Below are 12,382 nucleotides of genomic sequence, written 5' to 3' on the forward strand. Positions count from 1 at the left end.
GAATCATGTTAATTAGTCGATGGGAATTTAAACACTAGAGCTAAAGCTCTGATGTTAAAGGGTTAATCATACGTGCACCTTTGGATGGATGCTAAGTTGTCCTGTTGTGGCTATTTTTTTATGTGTGTTTAAGAAAAACAACAACTTTAAATCAATCTTTAAACTGTACTGGGAGGATCTACTTAGTTTATTTTTTTATTTAATTCTCAGGGCTGCAACAATTAAAAGCAGCACTGCAGCTGCAGTTAGCCCAGCGGCTATTTATCGTCTGTTGTTGTGGACAGATGTTAAAATTGTCTGCCTAAAAAGCTAAAAGCAACAATTTAAAAGTTAAATAAAAAATATGTGCAGTGTAAAAAATACAATTATAGGGCTTATTACTTATTATCATTGAAAATAGTTCAAAAAAAGAAGAAAGTTAAGGCCTAAAATGCTGAAGAATGGAAACAATATAACAATTTAATTTTTTTTATTTCATTTAGAAACATTTTTAAGTCAAAACACTTTAAATGTTCACAAAGGGGGCTTCAACTGACTTTAATTCTGTTTATCTCAATAAAAATAAAGAGTTGATTCATGTAAAGTTAAGAAATATGAAGAAAGAAAAAACTAAACATATATGAATGTAGCATAAGGTAAAAGAAAAAATGAAAGATTGCACAGAAACATGTTTGAAAGGGCAGAAAACAGTTGTTTGGGGTGTTTGAATGATATTGTGTTCAAGAATGCATTGATACCTTTCAGTTGATCTGTTTGCATTTATTTCCACCTGATTATATACATTGTGAAAAAAATGCAGATTGTATTTCTAGTTTTGCTGATTACACTCCTTAAATTTTTCTAATTTTATGCTGAAAAACAAAGAAAAACAGGATTTTGTTAAAACCCCTATTTGTTCAAACTAATGACCTAAAACGACTCAAAGTCTTCCTTTCATATTTGTATTTGCATTTTAATGAGATCATTTCCTTCTTTGGCTGCCAAAAGGAAACGCCATAATCACTTTCAGAAAAAAAGCCTGCAATTATTAGTCATCTCCTTACTTCTGATTCTCGGCAGCCGCCAAGAGAAATAATTGTGCGCTGTCATTTGTGATAAAAAAAAGTAATAAAGCACAACAACACACTAAAGTAACATCAAACAACAGACGGTTTGTCCGTGATTCAATATCACAGGAGCACCAGCCAGTCAACACCTCAAAGGGAAGATGGACTTTTAATAAAAGCCGTCATCCCCCAAATAGGAGATAAATTGCTGTTATTCATCACCCTAAAGCCTGAAGCAGTAAAACTACCATCATTAACGTCACATAAAAGGCGTGTAATCCCCAGGGTTTCCTCTGCCAGCTCCAAAGTGTTGGTTCCCCCATCACACAATCGACCCAAACAAGGATTAATGTCCGCACAGCTGCTTTACAATGACTTTGGAAACTGAGACGCCGCTAAAGAAAGCAGGGAACAGTTTGACTTTATCAAGTTGTTGTTGTTTTTTTTTTTTTAAAGTGGGTTTGAGGATTAAAGCAGGAAATACCAGCAGTTTGGTCTAAATCAGTACTTGTGTTTTACTTTGAAAAAACGTGTGCAGCCGTTCTCACAGATCCAGGAGTGTTTTTGCACCTTAAACATTCTGCAGCTCCTTTACCAAAAACCACTCCATCCACTCATAAACCCTGAGAATCCTAAAGTGTGACTGAAGTGCATGAACCAGGTTAATTAAAGCTGACGCTCATCTGCATGAACAAGTAACCTTTAGATGAAATATTGATGCTGCAGCAGCTGAGAAAACCCCTCCATTCATCCACCGCACTCTAGCAACAGTTTGTTGGAGTATTCCCAGTATTTGCTGCAAATATTTAGAATATTTTAATATTTAGAAGTGACTCATCAAAACCCATGAAACATGACATTTAAAAAATGTCAACATATTGACACATAAGTACATTATTACACACTACTTGACTTTAGTTAATGATCACTGTTTTTAATTAGGCATATGGGATTTACGTGTCTTTTTTTGTTTTATTTTCTGTTTTTTTTCATCATTTCTGTAATGAGTTTGATAAATCTGTGTAAATTCTTTATTGCTTTGACTACAATGCTTGAAGTAAATCAATAAATCAAATCAAATCAAAATCAGTTTGAACATATTGACACATAAGTACATTATTACACACTTCACGTTTCATTTATTTTGTATTTCAAATTTTCACCTCAGTATAAAATCTGTAACAAAATTGTAGTCACATGCACCCGTAGGGGTGCTGCAGGTTTTTTTGTTTTCCGAGGTCGCGGGGTCGTATGCAGGTGGGGCTGGTTAAGTTTATCATGCCGCGCGCCAATGCTTCACCCATGGGGCTGAATTTAGTAATAGAGTAATCATCATGGCATCATTTCCATGTGTATTACAAAATTCAAAGTGGGTGAAAAAAAACAAAAAAAAAAGGAAACAAAAATTATATTTGTTGTTGATGTCTTCAAATCAACATCAACGCTTGCACAAAGTCAGGGATCTTGTAGGATTATAGTCATGTGTCGATCAGCAAATTATACCAAACAGAGACTTAGAATGATCAAGGTCAGGCAAAGGTTAAGACCCAGCCGTGAACCGAAACAAGAACAGCTGTGTAGGAGGTTAACTGTGGGTGAGGAGCAGCCAAACGGCCAGCAAGAAGAGGCTGTTCATGTCCTGGTAAGATTGAGCTCAGCAACAAGACACAAAGGTGGTTCTACTGCAACAGCAAGGTCTCTGGCACACAAAGACTTTATAGCAGTAGATGTGCTGCTCAGAGCTCATTTGCAGAGTGTTTTCTTTAGAAGTACGGTCCCTAAACAGCTAAATAGTTTTGATGATTCTTAATGTCAGTCTGTCTAGAACACAAAGACCTCAAGCTAGAAATAAGTCTGAATTCATTCAGACATAAGAAATGTCTTTGCTCTTATTTGTCCTTAGAATGACTTTTGCATTGAAGTAAAGGTGAATGACGACGCCAGCGTTTGTGTTTTGACTGCAGGGAGTCAAAAGCAGGAAATCCGACTGGGTGCAGGATCCAACCTACACTGTTTCAGCAACTTAAAGCCCAACACAGAGTACAAGATCAGTGTTTACGCTCAGCTGCAGGACGGGACGGAAGGACCTGCTGCCACCGCCACTGTGAAGACATGTGAGGCCACACCCACATTCACATGCAAAACCGCAGCAATGCCTCCACGGGAAGTTACCTTTACACCGAGAGCTAACAGGCTTTGGCTTTGCTGCATTTTTAAGCTTTTAAAGTTAGGTTTCATTGAATCTGCACTGGAAACGAGGCAGCCTGAAAAATGGGAAAAGAAAATCTGGCTGTGCAGCAAACAAGAAACCTTGTTAGATATTAAAATCTTGAAGCAAAGAGTTCAATACAACCACGCAAAAAATGAAAAATAAGCCAAAAAAGTCCGTTAGAAATATTTCAAACTGAATGTCAAATAACCCAATAAGTATTTGCGCTAGTTCTAAACAAATGCTTTGCATTTTTTAAAGTTTTTCTCTCCCTAATTGTAGTTCATTTTGATTAGTGACAAAAATGAGTGTAATAAGTGTAAATGACTAGTGTTAGAACAAAACAAGAATATGATATTAGTACAGGTTGGCCCATCTTAATAAATTCTCATAAAAACTAAAACTATTCTCAGAACATAAATCCAAATTTTCTTTGTCAGTTTAACTTGTTCACATTTATCACATTTTATAATTACATCCTTATATTTATACCAAAACCAACAGTGCAGTTGAAGGTGTTTGAGTCTCAGGCTGTTTCCAGACTGGACACATTTGTGTCTCCTCAGAGATCTTTTCGTTGACGAAGGCGTCCAAAATTGGTCCGACAAAATTCTTAAATTTGAATCAATGAACTCTTTCGACAAGGATTGCAAAGTACAGGACTTCCATTGTTCTTTATCTCGTTGCAATTCCCCGCCATCGTAATCTCTGGCCAATAACCGTAGAGATCTTTGGGTAAGTGGCTTTTGTTACAAGCTTTGGTTCAAAACAGAAATGTGCGGTGCACGTCAGTCTGAATACAGACCAAAGGTCCAGGACTCCATCCGCTCCCAATTAAAAGTTTAACTCTGTTAGGCAGACTTTTGCAGCCTGAATATACCCTCAAAGCAAGTTTTTCCATTGTCTAACATACGGAGCAAAATGATTTTGACTCATTTTAATAATAATTTCTTGTATTTTTAGATCCTAGCTCTTAATGAGACAAAAGAAAATTCTCAAACAGGCTGATTTTGAGAAAATCTTGGAAAGATGTAGAGCAAAGATAAATGATGATATCCTTGAACCTGCTAAACTTATCTTTTATGTCCCAAAAGAAGGTTTTCAATCTTTGCAAGCATCAAATCATTTGCAGTGTACAAAAAAGAGAGAAATTAGAACAGAATAATCAGAGATGCCTGTCTACAGCCCAAAAACTGTATAGTACTACATGTTTAAAGTCCTAAACACTCATTTCAATAAACACATAGCAGAAGCGCAACAAACCCACGCTCTGAAACCCAGAGCTGTCAGCGCTCATTGTTACGAGGAGAAACCAACGCAGGCTGAGGGGACAGTCGCGTCATTTTCAGCATAAAACGTCTTTCATGACTGTGGGAGCTGAAAGACGGATCCTCATCCTCCTTTCAGAACGAGCCTTTTGTTCTGCAGCAGCAGCAGCTCCAAACACTAATCAAGACGAGGCGGGGGAGGCAGGCTGATGTGATGGGTGGGGATCGTGTTCTCTGGGCGTGTTGTGCAGTTAATTCACTTGCTTTTCCACTTTATCGGTAGTTTATGTTCCCTGCAAGCATTTCAAAAATCCTCCTGCTTTTCTCGGAGAGGTTCAATGAGATTTGGTGTTGGAGGAACAAAAAACACGGAACCTGTGGAACGTCGTGGAGGTTTGGCGGCACGGCGTTGCCTTTTTTTCCACAAAACCCAGTGATCTTTGTGGAAAAATAATTAACTTTTACCTGTTATTTCAACATCTTTGTTTAAATTTTTGATGATCAATCCAAACAGAAATAGATAGTTTTTAGTGATATCTTTTTGGTTACACCGTGCATACATGACCTACTTCTTTTAGCCAGCTGGGTGTAAGACAAAAACACATTTAGCACAATAAATAATGCATGTTGCACAGCACAAATTGTGTATTTTAATTAACTTTAATATTTTTGTTTATCCAGATGATTTATTTATAGAAATATTCTCTCAGCAGACTTTCTGTGCGGATTTTTATTTGTTTTTTGGTTAAAGTCTATAGTTTCCAAGAGATCACAAAAAACATGTGTAAAAATATTTGAAGGCAATTGTCTAAAAGTCAGACTTTGTGCCGCTTTGTGTCTACAGTTTGGGTAGAAGAAGAGTGAGACTGAGGTAAAAAATAAATAAATAAATAAAAAGGAAAAGGAGTGGAGAACTGCAGTGGAGACAAAAGTGTTAGAGATGTAAGGGGTTGCAAGTAAAACCAAGAAAGAAAGAAAAAACCAGAGGAGGAGTTGCATATAGAAAGTTAGACCTTTCCCAAAAGCCGGTGTTTGTTTGCTTGAAGTTGCTCCCTGCTGTGATGCAGCTCCGCACGGCGGCTTCTGGATGATTTATGGCTTTGTTTTGATTCAAATGAAAGCCTGAGCCTCAAAATGACTATCCCCATCGCTGCAGGCAGCCGCTGCTGAACGCTCCCTACCTGCCATCACAAGTAATTCCCAGCCTCAGGTAGCTGATTTACTGCAGAAAGTGTGTCTGTGTGTGTGTGTTTGTGTCTGGGAGGGTGGGTACCGCACAACCCCGGGTATCAAGTCTAAAAGTTGAGCGGGGAAGTCAGAAGCTGCTTGTTGTTGACTGCAGTTGAAACTATGATCAATCTACTAAATTATACAGAGCAGGGACCACACGGCTACATGTAGTCATTTGACACGTTGTGTATGGCGTGTGTGTGTGTGTGTGTGTGCGTGTGTGAGCTTCCTTCAGAGGGCAATTCATCTTCACAGCCTCATTTGAAGCTGACGAATGCTTTATTATAAACTAAGCTGTAATTGCAGGTTTTTGCATCTTCATGTTTGTGTTGCTGATTCTCTCTGTGCAGTACCGGTCCCGACCCAAGCGCCAACCAAGCCCCCCGCCACCACGCCGTTACCCACAATCCCCTCTGCCAAGGAAGGTGAGAATGTTCTGCCGTTGGTTCCACGTTGATGATGGATCGATGTGTTGCATGCTGGGGAAGGGTTTAATCTGTGCAGAGGCCTGCTTTATGAGGCCGTTTAGCTGTTGGCACATGTCGGGAATAAAAAGCCTTTATAGGAAAAGCTTAGAAAACACTAAAGTGCTTTTTTTTAATCCTGTGCCAAAAGATTTGATGGGCACCTTTACTTAAGTATCTCATTTTACTTTTATAGAAATTTGAAGGCATTAATATGACAGTTTCATGCATTTTCCCTCCTTTTAAAAGGAAAAATACTTCTTGCTTCACTTTTGGAAATGTCGGTACGTCATACTTTCATATGGATCTCAACTTTATTTATCACACATTCCATGAGAATCAATGAGAATCAATGCCACCAATGTCAGGGACGACTCTTAGAAAACATGGCATCTTAAGAACGGAGCTGAGGCAAAAGTGAAATATTTAAACCAGACATCTTACCAACTTTGTACATGTATGAATATGACAACATACAAAACAAAACAAAACAACAAACATGCTAGAAAGTCTCTTTTCTTAAAATAGTACAAAAATGAAGATACGTTTGTGTTGTATCAATGTCTCTTGACCAAAAGTTGTCTACCATTAGAAAGTCTTTCTAAAACCGTTTCAAATGTTGTCATATTCATAAAGAACATGTTTTTAGGGGATGAGCAGAAGGGTTGAATACACTTCTTTCAGGATTTGGACTCCGCCATGTTGGAGCCAAACGTCGCCAGGAAGCAGTGATTGGTCCAAATCAGTCCTAGCCGTTGTTTCTATGGCAACTGCTCTTGCAAATCAGGAGTGAGCTTGTTGAAAAATCCATACCTCTATGAGTTGAAAGCAGGCTATACCATATCTGTCAAATGTTTTGAAGGATGGACGAGGGGGGACCACCGGGCACCACCAACATCATTAAGAGAAAATATCAGAAAAAAAAGAAGGATTAGTAAGAACATGTATCAGAGCAAAAATGGTTCTTCTGACCAATCACAGCTGTTTATTTCTCCTTTGAAGGCTATGGGACTTTGGCTTCTTTGGAGTCAGCTGGTACTTTCTGTTAGGACTGTGAGTCCAGTTCTCATACACAGTCAATGATCTAATCACAACAATGATATATGGAATATGGTTTATAAAAAATAAAGATGAATTCTGAAGCTTAAAAAGCCGTTGAGGTGTCCCTGCAGATGCCTAATGGAAATGCTGATTTTGATTTCCAGCAGGGCTTTGGCACCTGCCAAAAATACCAGGTCCAGGCTTAGACATCATGTGATCTGTGATCGAACTGACCTCAACCCTACCAAAATTCTACAGGTGTTGTGAAGAAAACCAACTCAACAACACAAAAGGAATGAGGGTCACTGTCAGATCAACCTGAGCAGAACACAATGATGTCACTCTGCACTCAGGTTCTGCATTTGGCACAAAACCAAGAGTTTAATATTTAAAGTGCCACTAGAAGAACAAAAATGAGCACTTTCTGACTGTCTGTCCTTAAAACTTAGATCTTTTTGATTTTAATGATCGGATCTGAAGATGTCTGGTCATTTCTTTCTTAGTTCTTTTATTTGTCATGAAATTAGGAGGATTAGGAAAACCACTGCAAGTTCTACGAGGGAGGAATGTTTGCTTTTCATAAATGTAGCTGCTGACATATTGAATTTAGAAATCACATTAAAATATTAAAGACAATTCTTTGAAATGCTAATTTTAACAAGTTGTGTATTAGTTATTAAGCATTTCCTAAACAAAGAGCACCTGCCCAACAATTATGTTAAAATTCTAAATATGTTAATGTTTTAAAATTATGAAAAATAACATTTCACCACCTTTTCAATGTGATGCCTTGATGCACTAATTAGCAATTTGTTGATTCAATTAAACACATTTGAGCACAAATTATAATCTTGTCAAATTACAATTTTTTAGACAACCTGCCCCCCAAGAAAGTTCAAAACAATTTTATGTTTTAATTTCCTGAACCTAAAGTGCCTTCATTAAGGTTCAGAAGGGGCGCTGCCACTGCTGCTGTTCTACTGCTCCTGCCGCTGCTGCTGCTGCTGTTGTTCTGCTGCTGCTGCTGTTCTACTCCTCCTGCCGCTGCTGCTGCTGCTGCTGTTCTACTCCTCCTGCCGCTGCTGCTGCTGCTGTTGTTCTGCTGCTGTTGCTGTTCCTGCTGCTGTTCTACTGCTCCTGCCGCTGCTGTTGCTGCTGCTCCTGCTGCTGCTGCTGCTCCTGCCGCTGCTGCTGCTGCTGTTCCTGCTGCTGTTCTACTGCTCCTGCCGCTGCTGTTGCTGCTGCTCCTGCTGCTGCTGCTGCTCCTGCCGCTGCTGCTGCTGCTGTTGTTCTGCTGCTTCTGGTGCTGCTGCTGTTCTACTCCTCCTGCCGCTGCTGTTGCTGCTGTTGTTCTGCTGCTGCTGCTGTTCCTGCTGCTGTTCTACTGCTCCTGCCGCTGCTGCTGCTGCTGCTGTTGTTCTGCTGCTTCTGGTGCTGCTGCTGTTCTACTCCTCCTGCCACTGCTGTTGCTGCTGTTGTTCTGCTGCTGCTGCTGTTCCTGCTGCTGTTCTACTGCTCCTGCCGCTGCTGCTGCTGCTGCTGCTGCTCCTGCCGCTGCTGCTGCTGCTGCTGTTCTGCTCCTGTTGTTGTTCTGCCACTGCTGCTGCTCCTGCTGCTGATGCTGCTGCTGCCGCCACCGCTGCTGCCGCCGCTGCTGCTGCTGCTACTGCCGCCGCCGCTGTAGCTGCTGTCCGAGGGGAATCCAAGCAAATCCAGACCTGACCCGAATGAACCAAGAATCAATTAGTCCCCCTCCAAGACGCCCCGACTCAGACTGAGAGAACACAAACACTGATCGCCGCATGAGCTGTCTTTTAATTCAATCAATTAACAGGCAGCACTGCTGAGAAGAGCAGCACTATCAAAGAGAACAGTCTCATATAAAGGACATTTATTTTTTATTAAGAAACATTTATTGCCCATAAATGTTTCATTTGCCATAACTGCACACAAAACAAATTCAGATGCAGATGAAGAAAATGTTTACTAGCAAGTACAGAAATGTTTAAAGCAGCAAAAAATATGGATACATAAAGGCTGCTTTAAATCATTTATTAATCAGATTAAAGATCGACAATTAAAAAAGCATAAGAAATTATATAAAGTCATCACATTTTAGAAACTCAAAACAAAATTCGGGAAATCAAAACATACAAAAACAAAAAACATAATTCAAAAAAAATCACAAGGAATCAAAATGAAACAAAATAAGAAGCTGGAAAAGGTATTATGGGAAATCGCTGATTGATGATGATGCATGAGTTTTGAGGAAGAGGGAAAGCTGAAGGATTTATTTGCCTGAACTCTGGTAAAAGGTGATCAAGTAATTACTTAACTTTTGCCAAAACTTAAAAAGAAATATCTTCTGTCAGAACGTTTTTACCGTGCCAAAAAGTTGAGAAAACCTCATCCCATCAGTGTCCCATATTACCTCCCTTCATCAGTTTTTATGTTCTTTCAGTTTTTAACATTTCATTTTGATTTCTCAATTATTACTTTTGTGTTCCAAAACATTTCCTTTAGGTTTTGTTTCTAGAATTGTGTTTTGATTTCTAAGTCTTTAATATTTGTTTTCCCTTTTTTAATAGCCATCAAGCTTTTGATTATGGTTTTGCATCAAGTGGTTTGCACTTCAGGGCCACCAAAACAAAAACAGGTTGTTGTTGATTTTTTGATCTGAAGATCAAACTTTTGACAATTTTAATTTATCAAAAGTTCAAAATCTTCCTGAATTTAGTTTTAGCAGATTAGAATTAAAGTGACGGCTGGATCAGTTTGGGCCAACGGTTCTGACTAAATAAAGCAACTGGTCTTTAGACATTAGGCATATTTTCTTTAAAAACAAAACCAAAAAAGGATATTTTCCAATGTATTCAAAAATGGTCATATGTAGAACTCTTTATTTTAAAAGAATTTGTCACTTAGATATGTTTTCCTAAACTAAGATTTCTAAACAGGACAAACTACTTTCTTAAGATTCAGTTTTTACTGACATTTAATGATTAAAGAGGTAAAGTCATAAATTGTTATTAAACCCAGATCCCTGAATAAAGAGCTAAATTATGTCACAGTGGAGCCTATTCCTTTATCATTTTGGACATTTGGGACAACGTTAACATGTTTCAACACTGAAAGACATTTCTGGTTTCACTTAAATTTGTTTTTTTATGTCCAAAGAAATTGCTCCTCTGGGTTTTATAAATAAAGATAAAGATAACTTTAAATAGGACATTTTTTGCAGTATTTTTGTAAAGTTATTTTGTTGAAACTTGCAGTAGAATGAAGCAGATGATGGAATTTGGGCCGATCAATGTGCAACTGGCTGACTCATTCTTGTGATTTTCTTTTAGGAAAACTAAGTGACTTGAATCAGTGAAGAAAAGCAACACAGGCACCTCGTGTTTTGCATTTAATCAGCTGAGCACAGTTTCAATCGTTCGCCAGTCAAGTCCTCTTCAAATCTCATCAATCAAAGATTTATCTTCCTAAGAAATGCGTTCTGTTTCATCCTTTGATTCTCTCCATTAGGATCTAATTGGTTCCTTTTATGTTTTTTTTTCTTTCTGTCATCACTATTTATTTGGGTCAATTTCAAAGAACACATACTGTTTGCCTCATCTTTTTTTTTTTTTTTTTGTATTTCTGTAATCACTTCTTAGTCTGCAGAGCTGCCAAAGCTGACTTGGTCTTCCTGGTCGATGGATCCTGGAGTATTGGAGACGACAACTTTCTGAAGATCATCCGTTTCCTGTACAGCACTGTCGGAGCTCTGGACCGGATCGGACCGGATGGCACTCAGGTAGCAAAGATGCAATTCCATCCCGTTACTCCCCAGTATTCCCTCAAATACGCACCAGAAAGTTCTAAAAGTCACGGTCTTAACTTAAAAAACAAGGCTAAAAGCTGAGAGCGAGGCAGAGCGTTTCCTTCAGGGCCACGGGCCAAGCTGCATTCTGATGGGGCCGCCATAGATTTTCCATCCTTGTTCTGTGCAGCCGTGGCTTGACACGCACTGCGGTGGCAGGAGACGAGGAGTAATGAAAGAGATCTTGATGACCAATCCTCTGAGTCACTATCGATTGCATTTCGACCCACCCACGGAGCGCAGGACGCCCTTCATCGGGATTCTCCTGCTGTAGCCAAGAAACTCTGCTCAAAGTCTCACAAAGCAAACAGACTCTGCAGAGAAAAAGAACGCAGCAACAGTTTATCTAAGAGGAGAAATGTACACAGAACATTTGAAAACTATGAAAACATTCAAGTATTGTTGTATTTTTTTGTGTGCAGTTTTGTGATTTTCTCTTCATTTTTTGCCTCAGTATTTAGTCTTACTCCCTTTTATGAAAATTTGCCGCCTGTCATGTTCCAGGTTGCTGATTGCCTCGCATGCACTGCCTATCTCCAGATTTTCTTTTAGCTTTGCCAGATTCTCATCACAACCTCCAAATGCTTCCTGTCTGCCTCGCCGTTAATGCAGCAGGAAACGGCTGCAGGAAAAGGTCATTCAGATTTGGCGGAAAACTGGATCCTGTGCTCTCTTCAGTGTTTTAGGAGAAGGTCTTCTGAATCACCAGAGAAAAATGCTGCCATGCATGAAATCAACAAATGCGTTAAACATTCACAAAGATTTTAGAATGAGGAATACATTTGCTGGGAAGATCAGTGCGATCTTGACACAGATGCAAAGTCTGTGCTTCATTATCTGCTTTCTGCAGATGGGAGTTCAGGTTGATCAGGTAGAGAGCGGATGTCAGTGTTTGCATGTTTGGGGGTTTTATTCATCCCTGCTTTATAGCCTTGGTGTTAAATCTGCAAAAACTGAAAGAAATACACAACCAGGGACAAACGACTGTCTTCTAACGGCCGTTCTCTGTGTTCTTTACTGTCATTAACATACAACTGATCCCTCCCAGTAGTCCCAGGTGACCGAAACCCGCTTTACTTTAGATCTATTTGCACTCCTCTAGTTCTCATACGGCCGAATAATCAAAGATCTGCTCAGACCTCCGTCAAGCGGCTCTCCGTAATGCTTCGTTATGAACGGCGCAAACAAAAGCTATTCCTGTTTAATCTCTCTCACAACTCTCCTCACAGCATCAGGATTATGTTCAGGCTCAGTTTGAC

The 12,382-nt window shown here is 39.3% G+C and overlaps 2 protein-coding genes across 5 annotated transcripts in view; both read left to right on the forward strand.

Moving 5' to 3' along the window:
* LOC110015840 (CD209 antigen-like protein E) overlaps positions 1–12,382 on the forward strand; it is a 900,664-nt gene that overhangs the window by 850,216 nt on the left and 38,066 nt on the right. The window lies entirely within an intron of this gene.
* LOC101171503 (collagen alpha-1(XIV) chain) overlaps positions 1–12,382 on the forward strand; it is a 114,757-nt gene that overhangs the window by 84,013 nt on the left and 18,362 nt on the right. For all 4 annotated transcript variants that reach the window (XM_020706881.2, XM_011480659.3, XM_011480658.3 and 1 more), the window contains 3 exons: positions 3,011–3,160; positions 6,104–6,178; positions 10,918–11,057. In XM_020706881.2, the coding sequence (XP_020562540.1) occupies positions 3,011–3,160; positions 6,104–6,178; positions 10,918–11,057 (365 nt within the window). The remainder of the gene's footprint in view (positions 1–3,010; positions 3,161–6,103; positions 6,179–10,917; positions 11,058–12,382) is intronic.

Source organism: Oryzias latipes, chromosome 11, assembly GCF_002234675.1.
Source record: "Oryzias latipes chromosome 11, ASM223467v1".
NCBI classification, from domain to species: Eukaryota; Metazoa; Chordata; class Actinopteri; order Beloniformes; family Adrianichthyidae; genus Oryzias; species Oryzias latipes.